The following is a 27720-nucleotide window of genomic DNA, read 5'->3' as shown; positions in this document are numbered from 1 at the left end:
CATCCATTGTGAACAATTAGAAAGTTAATGCCAGAGCTGGATCAGTGTGGTGAGTACGACCTTTGATTAACATTTTGTGGGAACTAATATGGATTTTCAAGTTGTAGGATGATGATGATGTAGATGATTGGATCGAAAAGAACAGAAATGAAAAGGTAGTTTGGACAAATATTTTCTCTCGATTGATAGCACAATGGGTTCAATGGTTTGGTAAGTGCTTTTGATGTTGTTATATAATATGGATGTTAGGATTTCAATACATGATGATAGCTTAGTTTATTCACTAGACCTACAATTGTAGCTTTGATTCCTTGTTAACTGTAAAATTTATTCATTGGACCTACAAACACCAAATTAAGCAAAACAAACAAAAACATTAAAAACATTTTTAGGCGATCCATGATATCCCCTATATTAGAATATTCTAATGTTTCATTAATGATCATTGTAGTTAGTCTTTAGTTGATTAGGTTGTTTCTATTTCCATCTTTAGTTCGCAATTGTTTCTTTTAGAAACATTGTCTTTGTAAATATATATAAGAAGCTTTCATCTCCTCTATTTAATACAACTACAACAACATTGATTTACCATAACATGGTATCCAAGTAGGTCAATGGGATTTTATAAAATCTGGAGGATTTTTAAGAAAAATTAGAGCCTCTTTTGATTTGATTTTTTTTCCAAAAATTTGTTTTTTAGAAATATAAATCATTAGAGGTATTTTATGAAACTTTTGTGGTTTTGTCTTTGAGGATTTTTGCTGGAAATCGCAAGCCTGGTTAAGGGTCTTAATCTTGCAATTTCTTGGTTACAGCAAAAGTCTGATTTCTTAGGGTTGCACGTAGTTGCATGTTGCTTGCATGTATTGGTTTACCATGCAAAATCTCGTGTTTTGCTTCCCTTAAAAATTCTAATGGGTTTTCATAATTTTTTCCCTTCAAAAAATTCTTATGGGTTTTCATAATTTTTTCCCTTCAAAAAATTCTTATGGGTTTCTATAATTTTTCCCTTAAAATTTTTTGATTCTGTAATTCACATAGTTGCGTGGGATTCCTTTGTGGGTTTATAATTTTTTAGGATTTTATCCTAAAAAAAATCTGGTGGGTTTTGCTGATTTTCCTAAAAAATGAAGCTTTGTATTGTTTGAGTTTGATTGATTTTTCACCTCAAAAATCATGTTGGTTTTGATCGATTTTTCACCTCAAAAATTGTGTCTGGTTTTTCCGATTTGCTCTTAAAAAAATGGCTGTTTGCAATCTGTTTTGGGGCATCATGCTCATCTGCAAAGTTTGGAGGGTTTGTCGAATTTTCCTCAAATTCGTGCTAGTTGTTCTCAATGTTTGTCTTTGTCTCTAGGGAAGAGGAGTTCCATTATCCAACATTAGGTTGGATATTTTGTGATGATTTTTGGTCGGATGTTTGGCTGTTTTGGGAGGGTTAGTGGCAGACTTATCTCAGTGGCATGTTCTTGTCTCTTGTTGCAAAGCATTCTGAAAAAGGGGACACCCTTCTTTGTTTGTTTTTGGATGGATTTTGGCTTTTTGGTCATTAACATTTTGCAGATCCAGAGAGGGTCTCAACAACAGCAAAATGTTTTGTAGAATCTGTGACCAAAAGACAACATTTAGACAATGATCAAGGGAGGGTATTAGAATATTCTAATGTTTCTTTAATGCTCATCTTGGTTAGTCTTTAGTTTATTAGGCAGTTTCTATTTCCGTCTTTAGTTCACGATTGTTTCTTTTAGAAACATTGTTTTTGTAAATCTATATAAGAAGCTTTCATCTCCGCCATTTAATACAACAACAACATTGATTTACCATAACACCCTACACGTCAAGATGCTCCTGCATCAAAGGTTAGGTGGATTGATTCATTTCCTATAAGGGTCAATGATAATGTAATGTCCCCTTTCTATAATTTTTGTTCTTTTCTGATTTTTCTAAAAGACACTACTTGAACAGCAACAAAGCTCGTAATACAAATGCTGATTGCAACTACCAAGTTAGAAAACTTCACAGAAAAACTGAAATAGCTATAAGTCACACTTAGATCTGATTGGAAATCCATATAATTGCAGCAACAACAATATTGATTTTATTTAATTGCAAGATGGGGAATATGATGACAATACTAATATTGCAAGCTGGAAAATTGATTTTCAGAATTACCACGTTGACAAATTAACTCACAATTGAACAATAATGGATGTTGTGCAATGACTATGGATAAAGCACACCAAATGATTTATTTATGTTCTCAACTCCAGGTACAATGCTGTCATTGTCTGATACAATTTCTTGTTAACTATGATAGCAACTCATATGACTGATGTAACCTTCCAGAATGCTGGAAGTGGAACCACACATTATATGACTGGTATAATGCTGAGGATGATTATTGGTGGTTGGAAATGATGTAAACCAATAGCTCTTGAACTCTTTTTAGGGCTAGATTGACTGAGTTTACTCCTCCAAAGGTAGTACTTGTTAAGTATAAACCTAGAAAGTTTTGATGATAAACAGCAATAAGGGAAATATTAACACTACAACAAACACTAGAAGATACCCTGGGGAAAGCCTTTGAGAATGAAGGGAAAAAACCAGCCATACAACAAAAGATCATTTTATTAATAATAAAGTTCAAGTGTTGAATGCCTTTCGCTTGAAGTGATATATGTTACATATAACACAAGAGAGACTCTTCACATTACAACCGAAGGTCTCTTCAATTTCCCAAAACATTACTCTTAATTTACAAGTACAACTCTTTGAATTACCTTGCCTTAATGCATGTTGAATGACATGCCTGTATATTTAATAATACAATTTATCATTAATGTCCTTTTCAGCTGAAGGTGACCATAATGGTATTAACGCCCAGAGATTAAAATCTCTATCGCAGCCACAATCTCCAACAGTGCTCAGCTAAGGTTGACTGATAATATCATAAACAATTAATATCCAATACTTTTTGATGCACAATAACTCTCCAAAGTCTTGAAAACCAGCATATAAAACTTCAAATATGATGAGTAAGACTATAGCAGAAAATATAACTCTCCAAATGATGAATATATCTCCACAATTCACTGTAGCAATGCTGTAATAGTAACATATAGACTTGAACAATGTCTTCGAATCCTGAATGAACAGCACATTTGTGATCTCTGGATAGACTCAACTAAAACTGGAAACAAGGATTTTCATCGTTGATCCCAAATGTGGAATTCAAGAGGGTTTTTGTACTTTCAAATCCCAAACAAACCAAGAGTTTTTTGTCTTTGGATGTCCTAGATTGAACAAACTGCCCAATTTTGAAAAGTGAATGCAAAGGATAACTTAAATAATGATCCCAAATGAAGATACGCACCTCCTTGTTAGACCTTTTTTTATTGGGCCCTTGGGTTAAGTATTTAAAAATACTTTTATTTTAATTCTATTGTTTAAGAACATCTTTTATTTATAATAATAATATCATTAGGTTGCCCTTCAAATTAGAAATTGTTTGCCCAAACTTAAATACTATTGTCAATTATCCTAGTTCAAAAAAAGGGATATGACAGATAACCCCAGGTATGCCGTTATTGTCGAAATCACAAGAATCATGGTGATTCCTGCCATGTTTTATGTGAAAACATGAAAGCTTCTCGTGACCAATCATAAAAAAGCCTTTTCTATTCAAGAGTACAAGCTGCGTTCTCCACAAAGACTGTTAATTTAACAATTTATATCTCCTGAGTAAAAATATCAATTTATGCATATTTCATTGTAAAAACTGGAAATAAGTTAATGATTGTTGATATTTTTGTTTATTATGATTATATTTTATGTTAGCCTGTATAATGACAGTAAAGAATATAATTTATCTTTGTTTTTTGAATTCATGCTCCTAACTTCCACAATTACAGGTGTATAATTAGAATCCAACCTTATCTTGAGTTTCATTATTTACAGCCTTAATTTCTAGTCAATTTGGTTGTGGCTGCAGCAAACATTGTGTTGGGATCAGGAACATGGTTGGGAAGTTTTCTTTTCCGTACTCTCACAGGTCATCAAGGGAACAACCTGAAGGCTGTTACACTCAATCTTAGTCCTCTTCAGGTATGCAAAGATAAATCTCTTCATTTTTTACTAGTTCATAATTGCTTGAAAAAAATATTGATAGCACGCAAGCAATAAAATCATCTATGAAAAGCAAAAGGTCTATGTTAAGTTCCTGAAGTAGGGTAAATCATGTGGGTGTGCTCAAAATATGATCTAGCTGAAAGTAGTAGTTGCGATTCCATTCATTCAGGTATCTTTTTTTTCAATTTCTGTAGTTCATTATGGAATATTTGAATTTGGAATTTGTCAGTTGGTATATTTTGTTTCTCATATTTGCATAAGTAGCTGCTATGATTCAGATATTACTTTTCTTTTTTACATGGTATAATGCTTGACATGAATGCCATACGTGAATATTTATATTGTTTTTAGAATATTGATATCTGTAGAATTGTTGTCTATATTTCTTACTTAATAAAAGATTAAGGATGCAGAAAACTTAAGTGCACAATTTATTTGTGTGTTAAATAGCTACTGACAGTCAGAGCTGCCCATAAATATACATATTTGATAGTTGCTAATGTTTCTGATTAAATTCTAGGAAGAAAGGTTACATAATCTTCAACGACGGTTGGAAGTCCCTTTTGATGGTACTCGCCTAGATCATCAGGTATTTTTTCTTAATGGTTCTCTCACCTGTTTAGTTAATAATCTTTCTGTTTAAATAGTAAACTAGCAATGCATGTCTAGGTGACACTGCTTCTTGAAGAATTAGTACAAAATGCTCTAAACATTTCAAAAGAATTTGTTGATTTTGTTTAGGGATTAGTTAATTGTCTATGAAATTTTTCTTTCAAATTTTAATTATCTTCTTTTTGATGAATAGTCCATTCTCTATTAATTAAAATATTAAAGATACATATTCACAAAAAAAGGGCCGGGGGATATGAGATCACCCCGTGAAAGTTCACATGGCACCAAGGCCCGACAACTTACAAGCTATTCATAAAAAAAACTATATAAGCAGTCTCAGGCTGCAAGAACAGTGCCAATCAAGGGAGGAGGATCCTGGTGATCATCTGAACCCCATAGATCAATAGGGTTAACAGGTGGGTTGGGTAGAGACCACCCATCATTAGTAGCATCTTTATCTTTATCTTTTTCCTCCTCAATCTTGGGAGGCGAAATTGCCAAGGCCAGGCAAGGGAAATACCATTTAGAAGAAGTGGCCTTAGGCCATGCAGAGCCATCACCAAGGGTGGACTAACCAGCAACAAGAGGAGCGGGTACCCAGGGACCAACCAGAGCCGCGCCGCGGTGGAGAGGCTAAGCGGTGACCCCAGCCATCATTCCCACCATGAGGAGAGTAGTTGGGAGCCTGGGATCAAGGAGTTTGAGAGTGGCAGGTGGAAGAACTGTGGCCTTGACAATGGCCACGAGGTGGAGTGTGGTCAACAGAACCAAAATCTGGTGGCACTTTGGCCATCGTACAAGGGGCATTACCCCATTGATTCAACAACTCCTACAGGTGGGCCACCTCAAGGGCCAACTTGTTGGCTTGTACTTGAATATGCATCATTACATTGTTACCTATGCAAGCTTTAGTAGACATTGAAACATTTATATCAAGAAAGCTGTGAGTGAAAAGAACAATATTTCTATCTTTCCATGGTGTGAATAGAATATCCATCTTGAAAGCATGCCAAATTAGGCTATACTTGAAGGGAATTCTGGGCAAATCTCCCAACAAGATCATATGCAAAGAAAAAGGATTTGACTTGAACGGCTTGAAAAAATCATGAATCTAGAGCCAACACTGTTAAGCTCTTCAATAGAACCAAAAAATATGCAAAATTTCACAAAAACGACATTGAGGGTTAGGAACTCGCAGAGGCTTGAGTCGAGGGCAGGCAACTCCTGGATCAAAACACACCAAGCAAAGTGTGCAATCTTTGGCTTAGTGATGGCGGTCCAAATAGTGTTAAATCTGTATCTCCATTTTTGCTGAGAAGATAGGAGGTGCCACTGCTGGTTGAGATTATCAACCATAGGCAACTGTGGCACCAACTGGAGGTATCCCATCTTGGGCTTATAATGAACAAGAGAAGTACACGGATAGCACTTCTAGACCTTCCACCATGGCTTGACAGGTTGAATATCCTACTTGTGAAGCATGTGAGGAGGCAAAGTAGAGACCAGTAGGTCAAACGTTTGACGGTTTGGATGAATCAAACGAAATTGGATGTGCATGTCATCCTAAGAATTTCTTTCATTTTTAAAGTATCTTTTTTTTTAATATAGCTGTAGTGTTTCTCACTGTACTCCTTACTTTCCAGCTTCTTTTGACCTGAGTGTATGCGACCTCTATCTTCATTGGAGTCGTCATTTTTATTTTCTAGTGCCGAATATGCACAACCCCCACACCTACTCTTTGCAAATAAAGCAATATCTGGCTGTTGTTGACAACTTTTTGTTGTGACTGCAGTTTGAATTGTTTATATAAATGGATATCTATGTTGAGCTTCTTGCAAGAAAATTATAAGATGGATCTGTAACTTTTTTAGTAGAATGCTGAGCCTATAAATATGCAAATGTGACGAGTTTACCGAATTTTGGAATCAGATAGGTCATGTTCGATTCATTTTTGTCTATTCTAGAATTCTGAAAAAACAATTAGTCAATTAATACAACACTATAAAGGCTTTGTAAAGTTCAGTTCATATTATAATGGCCATCTCAAGGATGTGATTCCAAAAGAGTTCAATCTCGAATACCATACTTTCAAGAGAGCAAGTAAAATTGTTTATTGCAATGCAGTTCCTTGCAATGGATTGGCCTGAGCTGAGGAGCTAGTGTATTCTGTTATATTTTCCTACCCAACCATCCAAGCTTAAAAACCTGTGGGCCAAAAACACTGAGGATTTTTTCTTTTTGGTATGAAGTTGGTTTCAGATGGGACTGCAAAGCTCTAGTCAATACAGTACAATTCAAGTAGATATTATTAAAGTTTCTATAGAAAAGGAAGTAACATTAATATATTACAATAAAACTAAAAAATACTAGAAGGAAGGAGATGTCAAAAGCCTTAACAAATCTCAACAAAGATATGAAATCCATTTTAAGGATATGTCATTAGTGATGAGTGTCATTCTTAGCTAGAGAATTATTAGATTATAGAGTTCAAGATCGGATAAATTCACAAATGAACTGATTTGGGCTATGAAGGGCTGGAGAAGCTATCCTAGGAGGTTTTATGTTACATTTATTAGTCCTAGCATCCAAGCCTGAAGATTTCCTGGAAATAAAGTTGGTGATACTTGTGTGACCTTGAGAACCATAATGATTCGATGAGAATCAGGAAGAAGCTTCGGAAAATATAATAAATGAGTCATGGAAATCATCATTCGTTGTTAGAATGGAGCTTTGTGTAGTCATTGTTCATGGAAAAGTTGTAGTAGTTGATGGGTTATTGTATTGGTCTAAACATAGATCTCTCCAACTTTCCATTTGTTGTGCAATCATCTAGGAAAGAAATGTGAGCTACGTTAGCTTTTTATGCAGTTGTGTTGAATGCCCTCATGAGGCTCTCTTGACTTGCCATGATGAAATCATTTGACACATTGCTTGCCCGCTTGAATAATTCTATTTGTATCTATGAAGATGCGCATTCTGGATTCTATTGTGTGCTCACACAATCGAATCCAGAATGTGCATCTTCATACTTTATCTGATTGTGGAAATCTATTCTTGTCTATTTGTATCTAGTTTGGTAGTTTTGTTCTGTCGCAAGCATTTGACCTTTGACAAATATATCAAAATAAGTTAATTTGTATGAACTTTTCATTAGGTTCTGGCCACTTGTACCTATTGATGTGAGTTTTACATGCTTACATAATGCATGATATTGCACTCAATGTTTCAAGATGAAACACCAAACATTGAATCGTCTTGAATAAAGACACTATTTAGGCTAAAGATTGCAATGAAAGATGATAAAGGTGGCTCTAAGGTTCCTTCATAAAGGTGGATATACGATATGCTGGTTATTACAAAGGGAATTATATTGTTTATTAGGATCAACTTGACTTTGATTGATATGACTTCACAATGTACAATGAAAACATATTCCAACTTTTAAGTTACAAAATGCAGTTAAACATGAAATTTCGAGCCTAAGCTACTACTACTTCTACTTGAGGATGCAAGGAAGAGTGAATACCCTTGGACTCTATTAGTTGCAGCTTTTTCATCAACTCTACTGACCTAGTGCAATCTTTTAAGGTGTGTTTGAAAGATTTTCAAATCACAACGATTACATTAATACCATCAATGGATGCATAATAATATGCAAGTGAGAATTGAAGTTAAGTTGATAATAATTCATTTCGACCATGCAAGGCACGACCTACAATTAGTAAGCAGCTAGTGGTTTGGTTTATGATTGAGTAATGCGAATTCACAAGTGCTCTTATTCATTAAACCACTCAAAGAAAATTGAACTAAATGCTTGAAATCAAACCCATTCTAATTGAGGAATGTAGATCACCGTGCGATATGCCAAAAAAGATCACAATTATTTACTATGTGAAACACAACAATGAACAACAGAGAAAATTTGGTAGTACATTAGCAACAATTCTCCAACAACCTCCCCATTTACAAAATAATTGGAGTGGGGTTTATATAGGAGATCCAAATACAGTGTATGATTAGGATTGATTTGAAATCAATGACTCATATTAATTCATGAGAAAACCCTAATTTGTGTAACCACAAATAGCTAATAAAAACAAACCACCAACATCTAGGCCATTGAAATTTAGAAGCATAACCAATAGGAAGGCACTTAATCATCCAACAAGTCATCCTCAAGGATATGTATGCTTCTTTCTCTATCTTTATTTTAATTCCACTTCCTTGTCTTTAGGAATTCCTTATTGTTCTTTGAATTCTTTCTCCTAGATGTCTAGACCTTGTGGTAGCTGAAGTCTTTGCTCTTGGACCTTCATTATTTGGAATTCCTTGTCTTCTTCATCTTTGGACATGATCCTCTTGATTTGTGAAACCTATTCATTTTCCTTGCTTGTGAATCTTGTTCTTGATCCTTCTTCTCCTTTGAAATTGATCTCTTTGAGCCAATCCCCCTTCATTGCTTAGGATTCCTAGTCATCTTCATCCTCATAGGGATCCTTCCCATTGAGCATGTCTCACTTAGTCTTGATATCTTGACTTCCTTGGAGCAATTAGTTTTCCTATGTTGATCATAGACTTGTAAATTTCATGTCATGAGATGTTTGATGATGACAATCTTCCTTATTTGTAGACCTTTCCGCCATGCCTAATTTGATCATCCTTATGTGGTGAAGTCTTTGCCTTTGTTTGGAACATCCTTGATTCCTTGATTCTTTTTCTCCTTTGCTTGGAGTCCTCTAGCCTTGATTGTTCATAGGGACAAATTGGAGATCCTAACAACTTGTCCTTGAGTTGAATCATATCTGATCCTTATGAAAAATTGATTTGAATAGGGATAAGTTGATCTCCTTATAAAATAGTCCTTATTCTCCAATCATTTAATTAAGTGGAAAGCTAACTTGCATAGGGGCAAATGAATGTCCTTGTAGCCTTGTCCCTATTTTGTACACCCTAGTCTTTGAGGGGAAGATTATCTCATAGAGGGACTTCGCGATTTACTCAAGATTCTCTTGATTGTACCATCCTTGTCCTTAAAATCTTTCTTGCTCTTGATTTCAAACTTGTCGCTATCTCCTTGTTCATGTTCCTATGCCAACCTTGTTATTCGAATCATCTTTTTATATAGAAAGACTTAACCTCAAACATCCTTTAGTCTACTTGTTCAGTTATCATCATGATGTATGTGTACTACAGAAGTCCTAGACCCTTTGTACTCAGTATCTCTAGTTCCTACCTTCGCTCAAGTTTCTTTACCATGTATCCTTGATAGTGCACCAACCTTTTCTTTGATCGCTTTGTATATTTGGGGCATTTCCGCCCTAATTTTGCCACCAAGCATCTTCAAAATAAAAAATTGAAGAGTTAGAAAGCAAGGTGAAAACATACTTTAATTTTCATCTACTTATCACGCACGTAAACGACTCCAAAATTCCAAAGATTACACGAAGGGTTTGAGTGGTTCTTCCACACTTGGAAAATCTAAAGAGTATTGCTTGCCTCTTGCATTCTTGTAAATGTCAAATTTAGATACAACAAGGTCTTTTATCTCAACCTCAAGCACCATCTTGTAAATGCAAGTAGTGACGCCTTCCATGACCTCTTTTTTTGGGATCTGAGTAAGATGATGAGAAGCAAAAATGAGGTTTGAGGAAGTATTTAACTGCACAAATTGGTTGGTAGAGCTGATTGTTCCACCTATCATCAATAACTTCCCATACGGTGTCAAATTTGAGGCTGTCCCCCTTGTACTAAGTTTTGATAGACTCCTTGGCCCTATCCATGGCCTCATAAAGATACCCCATTGGGTTTTGATTCCCATCTTCTATGCAAAGAACTCTAACCAAGGGTTCCAACATTTGCAATTGAAGAATTCAAAAAGATTAATCTTTAAAGTGACAAATTAATAATGAAAGAATTGAATACAAAAAAAAAAAATATTCAAGTTACCTTCACAATCTCTGTAGATCTTTGTGCAAATTGCTTGTCGAAGACAATGTATACAACACTCTCTCCAATAGGCTTCTTTGAATAACTCGAGTCTAACCATGTTTGACTCACAAATGTTTGCTTCAAAGCCGTCAAAGAACTAAGAATACTTCACAATGTTAAGAAAGTCATTGCAAACCTTGTGACACCCGCTCTTACTAACTCTTTCCCTTTGGTGTGTTTTCTTATCAAGTGAAGAACCCAAGAGTGATTGTAGATATATTTTGTGATCTTTCATGCATTCTCTACATTGATGTCATCCAATTGAGTTTTTCTATATCCTTCAACAGAAGGTCAAGGACAATTTGCACAAGGTGTCCAAAAAAGTGTACTATGTTTGTATTGGAGGATTCTACTAGCTGCCACATATGCTGCTGTATCATCAGTTATTATTTGCACCACATTTTCAATTCCACCTCAATGAGAACTTGCTCTAACATTAGAGTCTTCGACAATCTTCATTTGTTGGAGGCATCCATAGATTTCAAGAACACCACATCATTTTTGCAAGAAATTAAAACATTAATGATGGCGTGGTTTTTGTCATCTATCCACCTATTGGAAAGAATGGTGGAGCCAAATTGTTTCCATTCTATTATCTCCTCTTTTGCCACTTCCTTTTCCCTAGCAACTACGTTTGCGAGCAACTTACAAGTACAAAGTACAATTATTTGAAGTACACAATTTTGATAAAAGAAAATAACTTAAATTCATCAAAAAATAGTAATTATTAATTAGTAAATTCTAAATAAAAAAGAACATAAATTGAGTCTACACTCGAAGAAGAAAATAAAACAACTCGACGTAAGCTATCAAGATTCAAAACTAAATATAAAAAGTTAAACTTTAGAAACTAAAACAACTGAACTAACCTCCCACTCAAGTCAAGACAAGAAGACACCTTGTAACCTTTTTTTGCCATAGTTGTTTCAACAACCAAACTTGGTCCATATGGGTTTTCTGCCACATTGAAGGGACGTTGTTAAAGTACCAGAAATTAGTGCACACAACGTCTATTTGCTGATGCACTGCCCTATTCTGCATAGTTTCCTCAATGTTAATTTGTGCACAAAATATTTGGTGGCCGAGGTGGCGGTGGATTTGTGGATACATGGACCATGAAGGGAGCTCACTATGCCCTCAAGTGCTACTCTCCAAGATTGATTGTAACACCTTGAGATCTAGCTTTGCATGTTTTCATGACTAATTTTGTTCTTTCCCTTTGCAATTTCTTCTCTTCTTCGGTAGAAAGTAAGGTATTAATTTCTGTTTCAATTTCATCTATGGTTTTCTCACAAACCTTTGCAGCACGCTTCATACTGCTTGCAAGGTGGTATCTCAAGTGGTGTATGTCTCCATAAATTAATTTTTCACACTTGATGCAAATTATGGTATTATGTTTGGTCCTTTTAAAGACATACTTCCAAGCCTTATCTCTAGCCCCTTTAGGACACTTTCCTACATATCCAGATGGGCATGCGTTAATTGATGCACTAGCAAACCCTGAAGCTGACCCAGTTGCAGAAGAATCTCTATTTACCGTTATCAATCAAATTATCAACCTACCCATACAAATTGAAATCACAAATTACTATTTTAATAAAAGTTTAGAAAGCAAACTTAATTAGTTTGAATAATTCTAGACATAACTGAAACTTGAAAAAAATAAAATAAAAGGAAAAGTTGAGATTCTTGAGACAACAGTGAAAAAGTCTCAAACAATTTAGATTACTTATGAAATGTCATTTTTGAGATTCTATAAACCTAGATGCAACATAAAGGAGATAAAAAGATTTCAAAAAAAGAAAGCTTAAGAAATCTGACAACCTACTCGAGAATCCAATTTTGCTTTGAAATTCTCTTCAAATCCACTTCAAATCGACTTAAATCCATGCAAATGACCTTGCAATACCTTGGAAGGATGCTTTGTGGCTTGAGCAGCAAATGAGAAGTCATAAAAAACAAATAAATCCTCTGTTTTGACACTGAAACACTTAATACAGATGCAGCCGATAATTTAGCACAGACTCACTGAGTTTTTCTCAAAGATTCTGTGAGTAAAGCCTTAAAAAGTCACCAGTTCAAACTTTTTCTGAGAAATTGTTTTCTTGTCGAATTCTCTTTGACTATTTCAACTATGGTATTTCCCACCTAAATTTTTTATTTGAATCAAACTACATTATTTCACAAATTATGAAATATCTTACTCTTTTAGTTTTCAGCTTAGCTTTTCACTGAGCAAGGAGTGTATCTATTCTGATTCTGTGAATTCTTGAATCACTGATTTAGATGCTTAAAGTACACAGAGACATGACACTTTGAACTTGTAAAAGGTTAATTCTTTTCTAACAATTTAAATCTGAAAAGAACATAGGTATAACGTTATATCACTTTTTCTATAATTTGTCAAGCCTAAACGATTGCTAGGAAAATGGCAGTTTAAGTGACAAACAAGCATCTAAGGTTTTTGATCAGCTTCTCAGTCACTGACTGCCTCAGACTGAATTATTAGTTGCTGCTGGTAGGTTCAAAACCAGTTTGTGTGTCTACCATTTCAAAAAACAAAATTTTGATTGTTTCTTGTAGTTTTTTAAATAAAATTGTGCATTGTGCCTATAGTTGAGGGATATCTGTTAACAGAAGACTGACATGCAGTTTTTTTATTTGTATTTTTTCACAGTTATTTTTCTTCTTTTTAATATCTACATTAGTTTGTTTTTGACATTTCACTGTTTCATATCACTATAATATAAATCCTAAGGTGATTTTTTCCCTTCCATATTAGTGTAATGTAAATCCTAAGGCAATATGTCCTTTCCATTAACTTCCCAGCAACTGAATTTTTAGGAATCTCTCAAGGCTCTTTGGCATGCAGTCTTTCCAGATCGTGAACTAGTGGGTCTTATATCAGATCAGTGGAAAGAAATGGGCTGGCAAGGTTCTGATCCATCTACAGACTTTAGGTATGATGCAGGGCTTTTGAACATTTTGTAGGAAACTATGTAAATATTATGTTAAATTGATTGGATGGGAACGTAATATCAATAGTTTGAGCACACAGATTTTTCTAGTTCCTTATTCATGTATTACAATTTTGCTACAGATAAATTCTGTTATCTTTTGGGTTTAACATTTTAACTGGTTATTATATGACATTTCTAAATTTGCGAATCAAATGATGAAACACAAGAATGCAGTAACTAAATCTGCAAAACATACTAGTCATTTTGTATGCAAACAGTTTTTTTTTGTTAAAGGGGTAAAAGTCTAAGTTATTGTGATTTTTTACCCAAAGCAGGGGACAGCTATATAAAAAATAGGGAGAATTTAAATATTCATACGAAAACATGGATAATGCATGCTTATATACGTTATAGAACCTTAACATATAACATTTGTGTCATAATTTAAATTGAGTGTTCACATGGGAGTGGAAGTCAAACAAAGTATCAAAATTCAAACATTAATTTTATGGGACAACCAGGGGATGAGTTTTCAAAAGTTTCTGAGTTTTCAGGATAGGGCAAATTATGCTAGATATGCATCCCCGGGTAACACTAGTAAATATTTATCCAAAATAAAGCTAAGAGGACAAAGACAAAGGTCCTAGGCCAACCTAATAATCCAAAAGGAACCTTGCTGGGAACATAACTACATAACTCTGTCCTCTAGAATTAACACTTTTAAAGTCTTTGAGCACTTTGGGAACTAGAGGCTTAGTCATCCATATCCCACCCATCCAGGTTCTTAGAAGCCCATTTCGTCTGACAATCTACCACTCTATTTCATCCTTGAGGAATATGACAAATGAAAGTATGATCTAGAGAAGAACATAGATCCCAAATCTGCTTTATCACTAAGGCTAAATTCCAATTAGCTCCATCCAAATGTTGCTCATTCAACTTATTGATCACAATCTGACAATCAGATTCACAAACAAGTATCTTCTAACCAGAATAATAACACCCATTCTATTGCATGAAGAATAGCTAGAGCCTCCATAAGGTTATTAGAATATTGCCCCTTACAAGTAGAAAAAAAAGAAAATAACCCCTTTACCGCTACCTCTACGAATACCACCACTTTCACCGTGTCCAGGGTTGCCCCTGGAAGAACAATCAATGTTAACTTTCAAAACTCTCTTAGGAGGGAGCCACCTCCCCTCCCTATGAATTTTCTATTTGGTCTGCCTTGATCTCCTCTTGACAAGGGAGCCTATATAGTTTTTGACTAGATTCAAATTCTTTATCATAGCTAGATCACCAAAGTCCATAGGTGCAAACATATCACATTTTGCTAAAATAGTTTTTGAAGGTCGTTGACAGTCTCTCTCTACACCAGAATGCTCACTATTTTTTGAATCTTTAAAGATCTTTAGATTCTTAATAACCATAAATTCTAGATGATCAAAGTTGCGCCAAGAACCCAAGCAACTTGTAGGAAAGAGGTCTTAGTTGGAGGGCAGCCCAAGCTTTCCCAAAAAATTATGTTAGAGGTGGCATGGGCACATGCATGCTTCCACACTCCCCACAATTGGTGTAAAATCCCCCTAGGGTAGTGACATTGGAAAGGAGATTACAAATACAATTTTCACTACTCTTATAGCTTTTACAAAGGACACAAATAGAAGGGCTTTGAAAGCCTCTCTTTTGCAAGTTATCCTAGGTGAGGCACTTACTTTGGGCAATAAGGCAAAGGGAAAAGTTGCATTTAGGCCAAGATAAATAATTCCAAACTTGCTTCCACCAAGGCACACCACTCTCACCATGCAACTGATTATCTAGCTCATTTACAAGGATCCTTCTCACTGGCAAATAATGTTTATGCGTCATATATTTTGTAATTAAAAAATGACTTCTTGTGAGGGCTTAGATTACACACCTAATTCTCTAATATCTATTGTCAAGGCTCAAATTGATGACAAAAAAAAGGAATATAGAAATTTTTAAATGGAAAGGATAAAGTTGGAAAGTTATTGAGCTCAATTTCTTCATTATAGAAAATTTTCAAACTCAATTTCTTCAGGTTGGAAGTGATTTCTTTATGTCACATATCCAAATTCTACTTGACACCGCACACAATTGAGAATGTCCTAAATAACAAAATGAAATCTTCATCGAACCTATCGACAATGCTTTAGATAAAGACAATTTTTCTAATTGCTAAATTACAGTAGATTTTGCCTTTTCTTGCTCAACCCATAAAGTTTTAAGAGCTTTTTTGAAGCTGTTAGGGTTTAGGTATGAACAATAAGCAATATTAAGATAATATAGAAATAAGAGAAGACAAAAATACAGTAACACAAATATTTAATATTGTTCCCCCAATATGGTTACATCCACGAGAGAAACAACTGCCACTTATTTTATTATCCTATGAAGAGAAAATTACAGTCTAATAAATTTTAAACACTGCAATCACTTATTTATCAAGCCTTCTTTGAGGTGGTTTACTAAGTTTGGTAGCACAAAATAAACCCTAACCCTAATTTTTTTCTTAGGGGTTGAACCCATGAATCGTCATTTCTTGGGGCTACCACCTTCAAACCCTTGCTTGGGGCTTGATTCTACCTTGAACCTTGGCGAGGATACGTGGTAAGTGTTCAATACCTGCACGATCAGTTGCGACATAACAATGAAAAGAGTTTTGAGGACTAAAGGTCAAGGAGCTTCAAAAATCTACTTGTAAGGATTTGTAATCATTTGCTTGCTTTGTTGATTCTAGAAAAGCTTTGACATGTGACTGGGAAGTTACTCTGTAGAAATGTTTGGTAGAAGCAGGGATTACCCTTGATCTCAGGATGGCAGTATAGAGATTATGTGAATGAGTTGTTGCCAAGCTTAAAAGAAACCCATGTTGGCCAAACGAATTTTTATATAAGAGATGCACAATTATGTCTTCTATATAGTACTTAATTTGTGTAAAGGGATAGATAGAAAAAATAACTATAAGAGGTAGGATACAATTGGATCAAACCTTAGCATGTCGACAATATTTTGCTACTTGCAAAACAACTTGTAGATTTACGAAAAGGTGAGTCCTTTAAACATTTTGCATTGGATATGGTTTGATTGTGAATGTCAATTCCTAAGGGATCTAGAATATTTCTAGAATAGGCATTGAAAGTTCTTCAAAAGGTTGGATGAATGTAAGTACTTGCTGTCTTATGACAGCTGAGAATGCCTATTGTAAGTAGGTAGCCATTTAAAAAATGAGTTGAAGAACAACAACAGTTTTGAAACAGCTAGAATGATTTTGTCAATTTAGCAACAATTTTGACATCAATAGGGGAATCCAACCTTGGAAAGCAGTGGTTTTAACTTTTGATACGATGCACTCAATAATAAGGGATGCAAACTATTTTAACTTCTGAATTTAGCAACAATTTTGACATCACCGACCATAGAAAGCAATGGTTTTGATACGATGCACTCAACAATAGGGGAAGTAAACAATTCCAACTTCTAACTCTCCAAATTCCAACAAAAGGCTTTGAGTGCATGCAAAGTGTTTGCACCCGATCAGTTTCTAAAGATTTTTTTCATGCTCTAATAGACTTTGTGGTGATCACCAATTGGAGACAACTCATGTTAGGGTTCCATGTGTATATGTGTTAAGGAATTCCTTTGGCATTGGTCATAGTGGTTTATGTTGTCTTCTATTGTGGTCTACTTGGATTCTTTAGTGAGATAGTGATTGCCATGCATCGCCTTTGATGGTGGCGAGCCAAATATTATGCCAAGGTGGTTTATAATCCATGGTAGTGGCTATTTTTTGGTGATAAATGTTCATTTGATGGGATCCTTCTCTTACGTGGTAGGTAAAGACTTTTCTATTTCCTTAGGATGATATGGTTACTACAAATATTCATTTCTCATTAGTTTTGGCTTTCCTTGATAATTCAAACTTTGCTTCTCTTGTCCATTTGGATCAAAGTTTTCAGATTCAACTCGACTCTAACTCGGCAAGGGTTACTCAAGGTAGAACTTAGTAAAAAAATCTCGACTTAGACTTGCCTAAAACTTGACAAACTCAAAAACCCAAGAAATTTAGATATTTTTAAGGATTTGAAATTTGTTTCATCATGACAAACTAGGTCACATAAAAACTTGTTCAAAAAAAAGTTTTGCAACATCATGTTACTGGGACATTCCATCAAGGAATGCTCATACAACTAAAAAACAATATGCAAACAAGTGCTCTCTACTCAGGGGGAACAATAAACCCCACTGTCTACACCAACAAATTATCAATATCATCATGATTCCCAAGTCCACACCACTTGAGGGAGAACAACAAGTTATTAATATTTGTTGTTCCCCAAGTCTGCACCTCTCATCTAGGGACAAATGATTCTGAAAGTATGAGAGATGTATACAACACTCGATAGATAAGGATTAAATTACTATTGAGGGTTACACAACCAATGAAGAATATTAGGCATTCATGAGTTCTCATCTAACTTACGACAAAAGAAGCACCTAAGACAAAAATGGTGATGACAATGCTAATTAATCAAGGGCATCTTATCAAATGAGCAAACTAAGATATCAAAACAAGTAGACAAAATGAGCAAACTAATGTTTATATCTAGTTGAGGTGCGGAATTTCTGTAGAAGGATATGGATGCATTGCCTTCTTTGTTCACACCAATAAATATCTTCATGATTCCCAAGTCCGCACCACTTGGGGGGGGGTCAATAAATTATTTAGGTTGCATGTGTTCACATACCCACATACCCAAGTACCAGGTGCTTAGCGGAGAGCATCATAGCTAAGGACCTTGATTAAGATTTCTGATTTTTGTTTCATTTTTTGTTTGCATATCAGATTCTTGTTTAGTGAGCTTACTTCAATACATAATCAGTTTGAAACTTTGATAAAATAGTGATTAGCAGTAAACTTTATTACTGTTCAAGTCAGAAGTTCATCATTTTCAATATGTCATTGCTATATTGTTTATGATCTTGTTCATGTTTAAAGTCCGCCTTATCTGTTATGTATCTAAAATTTTATCATATATTATTATCACAAACATGTTGCACATCTGAAACTGAAAACATTACATTACATTTGCAAACTTTATCACTGTTCTTGTTTTGAAAAACCATTGTGATAACTCATTATTTAAGATTTTCTATAAATATTAAATAGCATTTAAAAAAAAGTTTGACATACCCAAGTACCCCTGTCCCCAATTTTGAAAAATAGTCATACCTGTACCCATACCGGTACACAACATACCCCAAGTACCCCCATCCCAATGCAACCTTGTTAAAATTATCGATATTTATTGTTCCCCAAGTCTACATCTCTCATACTTGGGAGTCTGGGATAAGTGATTCTCAACTTATAAGAGATGTATACAACACTGAATAGATACGGAGGAAGTTACTATTGAGGGTTGCTTAACCAGTGAAGAATATCAGGCATTCAAGAATTCACTTCTAACTTATGAAAAAAGAAGTGCCTAAAACAAAAATGGCGATGACAATGCTAATTAAACAGGGCATCTTATCCATATGACCAAACTAAGAAATCAAACCAAGTAGACAAAATGACCAAACTAATGTTTATATCTAGTTGAGACGTAGAATTTCTTTACAAGGATATGGGTACATTGCCTCCTTTATCCGCACCAATAAATATCTTCAAGATTCCCATGTCTGCACCTACTCAGGAGGAACAATAAATTGTCAATATCTTCATGATTCCCAAGCCCGCACCACTAGCGCAACATGTGTGCATTATTTTGACCGCTTTGGCATACCCGGGCAAAGAGACCCTTTCATTGCACTTCCAACATTGAATCATCAGTCTTCCCTTTTCAACATATAGTATTCTGTTTCTCAGGCCACTGTTGTCATTATCTTCTTTCTTGTTGCAGTATCTGCAAGTGATGCATTGGAGTTGGCAAGTGGTTTTGGTGGTGTAGACAGTGGGGTTGATTGTCCCCCGAGTAAAGGACAAAAATGGATCAAATAGGAAAAGGCGAAACTGAAAGGTGATCTAGGATAATCGCTAATCCACTTCTTTAGAGAACAATGCCAACTTAGATTATGCTGAAAACTTTGTCTATCCTTAATTTCTTCTATAAAGTTATTGGATGAAAACCCATTAACTTGTGTAGATATCAAGGATAAACATTTAAGGAAATAAATGCAAATTGGAAGGAAAAAACATAGCAGAAAATCAAGATAAAGATTATTTTTCAGAATTATTTGAATATTATAACAAAATTCATGATATTGATTTAATTTATATCCAGAAGTTCAAATGCAATTAACATTTTAGAATTAGAAATATTGTTTTAAGGCAAAAATAAGAAATGTTCTAGAAAGGAACATTTATCAGTAACTCTTCTGACAGCAGGAATCATATATTTATCCTCCTATGTTTAGACACTAAAACAGAAGTGGTCATAACTTCAGGCATTATCATTGGATGCATCCATAAAATGATTTATATAGAATGGCCAAGTTAAATTTAAAGTTATTTTTTAGGTTGCTGCCAAGCTAGACACTGGTGTATTGGCCCCTCTTCAAGGATATTGTTTTCCATTTGCCTTATATATTCATAATGCGCATATATATCCCACTGCATGGCAAATTTGAGCCCACAACTCCTTGATGGATTACACATGCCGTCAACATGGCGAGATGATAATGCAAATATATAGTTGCAGTCCTCAATGTTTTGACACTGCCCGTACTGAACTTTTTGGAAGAATTCTAAGATTAAGTATTTAAATTTCAAATCTAGTCATCATTTTGCTGTTGGAATCTTAGATACCTTTGTTATCTCCTATTTGTAGGGGCGGAGGATTTATATCTCTGGAGAACCTTATCTTTTTTGCCAAGAAATATCCGGTATGCACTCCTTTATTTTTTCTTTATAGTTTGTGTAATCCATCAGTATTTAATATCATGACCTTATAGTGTATGACATGTGCATGCACACCTTTACTTTCTTCTTTATTTTTTCTTTTGAAGAATGTACTAAAATAATGTAATCTATTAAACACATTTATAAGATCAAACAAACCAACTATTATGTAGTTTTGCATTGAGATGTCTGTTGTTACTTTGAATGCAGAAATCATTCCAAAGGTTGTTGCACAAGCAGGAAGGAAAGCGATCTGAATGGGAGTATCCATTTGCTGTTGCGGGCATCAATATATCTTTTATGCTAACACAAATGTTGGACTTACATTCAGGTAAGCAGTTTATTTTGAAATACATGCTGAGAGATTAAATATGCATGGTAGATGCCTGATTTGTTTCAGCACTTAGTTTTATGTAGGCATCAAATTCTTGCGAAGTCTTCTATATTTTCATTTGTTTATTACAAATATTTATCCTGTAATGTGGCTTCAAAAATTGTTGCTAAGTTTTTTATTAGCATATACATTATTTGAAATAAAAGCACATTTAGTGTATTATAAAAATCTAGAAATGGATGGAGTACATGCTGGTCCAGTGATCCAAGTTTTGGAAATCATGTGTGCCATTTTTTAACAAAACTCAAACTAATTTACACTGTAAAGAAGGATTTGTCCCAAGGATTTTTGTCTGGAAGGATTTTCTTTTTAACTATTTAACATTTGTGAAACCAACACAAGTGTCCTCAGAAAATAGGAAGTACTACAGACACATTAATATTGATAGTGTATTTTCCCGTCTGATACTCTCAATGCTTATATGTTATTTACAATATTCATCCCATAGAAGCAAAAATCTCTAAAAAATTCCGTTTATACCTTTTTTTTACAAATCAGTCCCATGGACGACTACAAATGGGATCTCATTGGGATGTGCGTAGAAGGCAGAACTAGTAGGGACTTTAGAGGTGGTCTATATGATTCAAAAGGAGGCAATGTTACTGTTGGGTAGTTCTCTTCATCGGGAATAAGATCTGATGAGGTTAGAAAGAGCAAGAATTCAGTAAGGTCTTAGAGTGAAAGATGAAAGCATCGTCAATGGTGGTGGCTTCTAATGAAAGAGCAAACATGAGATCACTGAACTTGAGCAAGGCATGGGGATAGGAATGAAAAAGAACAAGCATGATTATCAATGTCGAGATCAAACCGAGAATGGATGTAAACAGGGTTATTGTGAGTTTAATTGCAATAAAAGTCACCAAATAAGGAATGGTTTTGGGTAGGGTGGTGGCAAGTTGAACTAATGCAACCACTTTGAAGCAATCCTGAGAACAGGTTGGATTCTGACCTGGTCTCAGGATTCAAAACTTGGACTTTCCCAAGATTTCTGCCCTTCCTCAAGAAAATCCTGATTCCCTCTTCATTTTTGCCCAAGTTTGGAGGTAAGTCTAAGGGGTGATCCTAATTCTAAATGATATGAGAAGATAAAGTTTGGAGGATGGAGATAGAAAATCGGTCAAGACATTGGGGAAGGTTCCGAGCAAAACATGAATGAAATATTAAATCGGTAAATTTCAATCAGCCAAAGCACAAATCAGATTGATTAAAACATGAGGTTGAACCTTGAAAATCATGATGAATGAGATGCAAGGAGAAGAAAGTGAATTAACAAAATGAAACCATGTAAGGAGGAAGAAAAATCCCAACTTAGGGGCTGGATCTGACCCCTAGTCAGGATTCCAAATCCTGACTTATGTCAGAATTCTGCCCCCTACAAAAGGCAAGTATTATGAGAAAAGGTGAGGTGAAGATCGAATTCATGGCCTAGATTGTGGAATAGAAGAATTGAGAACAACCCTAAGGTTAAGACAATGAGTTTTTCAACTTCAAATACATCATAAAATCAGACCAAAACCAGGCAAAGAATGAGGAGCTGGGAGACTTGATCAGATCATGAGGACTTCTGAATTTGAGAGCGTGAAAGGATATTCCTAAGAGGGGGTCAGAATCTGACCACTTCTTGGGATTCTTAATCTCAAGAAGGTAGAATCTTGCCCCAAATATGGTGATTTTTAATGTGAAATCCAAGCTCCCACAAAATTGGAATGAAGTTATAGGCAGAAATGGTGGTGAATTTTGATGATTAAGAATAAAACATTGATGCAAATCAGAATAAAATGGCTTCTAAAATGCCTCAAATGCAGATTACAATTGATGAATTTCAACCAACAAACAGAGAATGAAGTTCTGAGAAATGAAATACAGATGAAATGGCGCCGTGAATTCAAGTAAATAGTATTGAATTTATCCCGACTAAGGGGTGGAATCCGCCCCATAGACAGGATTTTTAATCCTAGATACATCCCAATTTCTGCCATTACAAAGCAAGATAACACGTTTGGGCGAGAAGATTGTATATTGCCTTTATAAAGGGGGGCATTTCATGGAGAAATTGGAAGCGTTTAAGCTGTAGAAGTCAAGGTTAGAATCTCAACAAAGGGGTGGAATCTGACCCCTTGTCGAGGCTCCTAGTCTTGACTTACATGAGATTTCCGCCTATATGAGTGAAGATTAGATCAGTGGGAGTCAAGGACAGGGTGCTCTACACATGACTTGGCGAATTAAAAACTTGGGGTTTGGCCTTGAACATGCTGGTCTATTCACGAGATTAAATGTTTAAATTAAAATGATTTTATTGGCCCAAATAAAGACAAGTTGGCCCAAACTGAGACACAACTCCACTTTTGGAATCACCTATATAAGAGGAGATGGTAATTCATCTTTCTATTGAACTTAAGCATAATTCCTTCTTTTGGAGACGGTGAATTAACTAAAGAAAATCAGCAATTTCCTTCTTGTTTGGCAGCGGTTTTTTAATCAAGAGGGGTGAATTTTGGGGCGTTTAGGAAGTAAAAATATCACTGATTTTCCATAAAAAATACATATGAGCTTCAAGCTTAATTAAATCCAAAACTTTGGAGGAATTCATTTCAAGTCAAATGATCAAAGCCATTTTGTATCGAAATCAGAACTCACATTCAGATTTTAGGTTCCAAATCAGTAAGACATGCCTTTTATTCAAGTTGATTATAAATAAATACTAAGTATGGTAGAAGGATTGAAGTTGTCTTGTCTTAAAAGAGTTCTAATTTGGCCTAAGTAAGTAGATTGATAGTAGTATCTTGGAGGAGTTATTGCAAAGTAAAAACCTTGCTTTCCAATTCAATATCAAAATTCAAAAGTGTTAATGTATAGATTAGTTGAAGAGTTATTTATAACTCTTATAATCATATTTATGTTATTTTATATATGAGATATTTGGTAAACTTACACACGCACACACACGCACACACACGCACACACACACACACACACACATATACTGTTATTCTAAATATACAAATAAGACATAAGCTATGATTATAAATCTATTCACATCGATATAAATCATTAGAGCATTCCATTGATATTGAATAACAAATGTCTTCGTAGTATGGGGCGTCAATATTAACAAGTTTTGGCATGTTTAATGAAATCAACTGCGGTTGACTTTTGTTACGTCCCTGTCGTTAACAATAGTTACGCTTGATAGACGTGACTCAAGTATGAGTGACGGCTATCAGTCGTGACTCCTCAATAAACCACCCGCAATATATGATATCGGTCTTCTCTGATTTGTAATACAGTGAACACAGAAATAAAATAAGTCTTCAAGTTATTACAGAGCAGAAGAATACTGAATATCGACTTCCAGTATATTGTAGTGAAAAAAATATTTCATACCATCTTCAGTCTAATATTATATTCTGGTCTTGAGTAGTTATTCAGTATAATAAAAGTCTTCAGTCTGATACATTAACATGGTATCAGAGCAGGTTTAAAAGAAGTATCTTGATATCAGACTAAAATTATCTAGGTTATAGAAGCATCATATATTATTAATAAAATGGTGAACGGCATGAGGCTTGAAGATAGGCTAGAAGGTGATTTAGATTTTGCAGGCTGGAAGCTACGTTTGAAACTTATACTTAAAGAACATGGCCTAAATAAATTTATTGAAAAATCTAATTCATCACCTAAGGCAAATGATGAAAAATGGGAGAGTGACAACAATAAAGCTATGAAAATTATTGTGGATGGTGTTAAAACTCATCTACTCCCTATAATCTCAGAACTGGACACTACACATGAGATGTACAATGCTCTTGAAAATATGTTTGAGATAAACAATGCTGTTTGGATTATTACATTAAAAGACAAAATCTCAAATATTAAAATGAATAAAGGAGAGAAAATTTCTTCTTACTTCATGAGAATAACTGAACTTCGAAATCAAATCTCATCCATAGGACACATCTATGATGGAAAGGAGTTAACAATTATGGCTCTTAAAGGTCTTCCATCATCATGGGATACGTTCAGACAAGGGGTATGCTCTCGGTCAAAACTACCTGAATTTGAAAGACTTAAAGCTGATTGTATACAAGAAGAGTGTATGCAAATAGCTCGAGGTCAAACTGTTTCCTCCTCCAAAGGAGATTTACAAGTTCTCTCAACTCAAGTAAATAAGAAGAAAAAGAAATTCAAGGGAAAAAGGAAGCCACCTAATTTCTCCAAAATGCAATGTTATAGGTGTGATAAAATTGGACATCCAACATCTAGATGCCCTGATAGAGTTAAGCCTCAACTTCATTTGCAACCACTCAAAACTCTAATGGAAATTCTGAACACAATGCTTTCTATTCAGCACTCTCCAATGAAGCATCAATTAGATCAAGTACTTGGGTAATTGATAGTCGAGCCTCTCGACATATCACAGGTTTTAAAGGACAGTTGGACTCTTTACAAGTAGACTATGTTGATGAAGTAACCATTGGAGATGATACAAACTATCCCATAATGGTAATAGGAACATGTACTATTCATCTAAAATTAGGGAAAACAATTGAACTTACTAAGGTACTATATGTACTTGGCATAAAAAGGAACTTGCTTTCTATCTCTGCTCTTGAAGATGAAGGACTCAGAATTACATTTATAGAAGGAAATGTCTTAGCTTGGCCTAAGAATTCTAACATTAAAAATGCATACAAAATTAGCTCTAGATATGGATGTCTTTATCAGATTAACTCTATCTCTCATTCAGCTCTAATTCACGATTCCTTCAAAGAAAATGAAATCTAGCACAGGAGATTAGGTCATCTTCATTTTCTTGGATTATCTTCTATAGGAAAAATGGTAACAGGTATACCTAAACTTAATCCATATCATGAAGTAACCTATAAAGGTTGTGCTCTAGGGAAGAATATCAAAACTACATTCCATAATAGTCAAACCAAATCCAAAGAAATTCTAGAACTTATTCATTCATACTTATGTGGTCATATGTCAGTTCCATCTCCAGGAGGTTTTCTATACTACATCATATTTGTGGATGATTTCTCTAGGAAGACATGTATCTATTTTCTTAAAAGTAAAGAATCTGAGGAAATCTTGACTAAATTTAAAGAGTTTAAAGCCCTTGTAGAAAACCTTTCTAGAAAGAAAATAAAAGTATTAAGAACAAACAATGGTAAAGAGTACATTTCTGATATCTTTATAGATTATTGTAAAACTGTTGGGATCAAGAGGGAGTGTTCTGTTCCTTATAATCCGCAACAAAATGGAATAGCTGAGAGGAAAAATAGATCTATAGTTCATTTTGCTAAAGCAATGCTTCATGATCAAAATCTTGAAACTTTTCTTTGGGGTGAAGCTTCAAATACTGCTATTTACCTTCAAAATAGGTGGCCCCACTCTTATCTTGAATTTAAGACCCCTGAAGAGGTATTTACCAAGAAGAAACTTGATCTTAAACACCTAAGAATTTTTGGTTGTCCTGTCTATGTACATATTCCTAAAGAAAAGAGAACCAAACTAGAGCCCTTAGGAAAGAAAGGAATCTTTGTAGGTTATAGTGAAACTTCAAAAGCATATCACATCTATATCCCTAGACAAAGGAATATTGAACTAAGTCGAGATGTAATATTTGATGAAGATTTGGCCTACTCAAATTCAAAAGAAACTCTAGAAGAACAAAACTCTGATAATGAGAGGGGGTCTCTAATGGAGGAAGATAAATCAATTGAACCCATGGACATTACTCACACCTCTGAGGAAAAGAAAAGACCTCTATGGGCCAGAAAGCTAATTGAAGAAAACAATTCCATTCTTTCAGATTTCATTAGGGAGAGGAAACGTCCTAATATATACTCAAGTTATATTGCATTAATGAGTGAAATCTCCAAATTTGAACCATCTGATGTAAAAGAAGCTATGAAACATCAACATTGGAAAGATGCCATGACAGAAGAATATAATTCCATACTTAAGAATGATGTTTGGGATATTGTTCCTAGAACCAAAAATTAATCAGTTGTCTCCTCAAAATGGCTATTTAAAATTAAACATGCTGTAGATGGAAGTATTGACAAGTACAAAGCAAGGTTTTGTTGCTAGAGGATTTTCCCAAAAGGAAGGAATAGACTATGAGGAAACTTTTTCTCCAGTAGCCAGATATACCTCAGTCGGAACTGTTTTAGCCATTGCTGCATCCAAGGGATGGAAAATTGATCAAGTGGATGTAAAGACTGCATTTTTGAATGGTATTATAGAAGAGGAAGTTTATCGTGAACAACCAGAAGGATTTGAAGTACACAATAAACAAACTCATCTATGCAAATTGAAAAAGGCTTTATATGGATTGAAACAAGCTCCCCGAGCTTGGTATGAACGGATAGATCAGCATCTGACTAAACTTAACTTCTCTAAAAACATTGCAGATCCAAATTTATATTACAAAGCAATACAGGGGGATATGTTAATCATGGTTTTATATGTTGATGATCTTTTGATTACAGGAGAAGATCATCTAATCGAAAAATGTAAACAAGCTCTCATATTTGAATTTGAAATGAAAGATCTAGGAATACTACACTATTTCTTGGGACTAGAAGTATGGCAGCATTCAAAAGGAATCTTCCTAAATCAAGACAAGTACACTCTGGATCTACTTAACAAATTTGGCATGTTGGATAGTAAGGCAATGAAAACTCCTATGGAAACAAACCTCCTAA

General features: G+C 34.8%; 1 protein-coding gene across 2 annotated transcripts in view; it reads left to right on the top strand.

The window, feature by feature from the left end:
• LOC149537049 (ELMO/CED-12 family protein) overlaps nucleotides 1–27720 on the top strand; it is a 65216-nt gene that overhangs the window by 2411 nt on the left and 35085 nt on the right. For both annotated transcript variants that reach the window (XM_089806970.1, XM_089806969.1), the window contains exons 3-8: nucleotides 108–210; nucleotides 3992–4104; nucleotides 4649–4717; nucleotides 13573–13688; nucleotides 20540–20594; nucleotides 20821–20941. In XM_089806970.1, coding sequence (XP_089663096.1) covers nucleotides 108–210; nucleotides 3992–4104; nucleotides 4649–4717; nucleotides 13573–13688; nucleotides 20540–20594; nucleotides 20821–20941 — 577 coding nt within the window. The remainder of the gene's footprint in view (nucleotides 1–107; nucleotides 211–3991; nucleotides 4105–4648; nucleotides 4718–13572; nucleotides 13689–20539; nucleotides 20595–20820; nucleotides 20942–27720) is intronic.

This window comes from Cupressus sempervirens, chromosome 10 (genome assembly GCF_028749045.1).
Source record: "Cupressus sempervirens isolate cs-2001-9-10 chromosome 10, ASM2874904v1, whole genome shotgun sequence".
NCBI lineage: Eukaryota > Viridiplantae > Streptophyta > Pinopsida > Cupressales > Cupressaceae > Cupressus > Cupressus sempervirens.
This window is presented reverse-complemented; position numbering and strand designations above follow the sequence as displayed.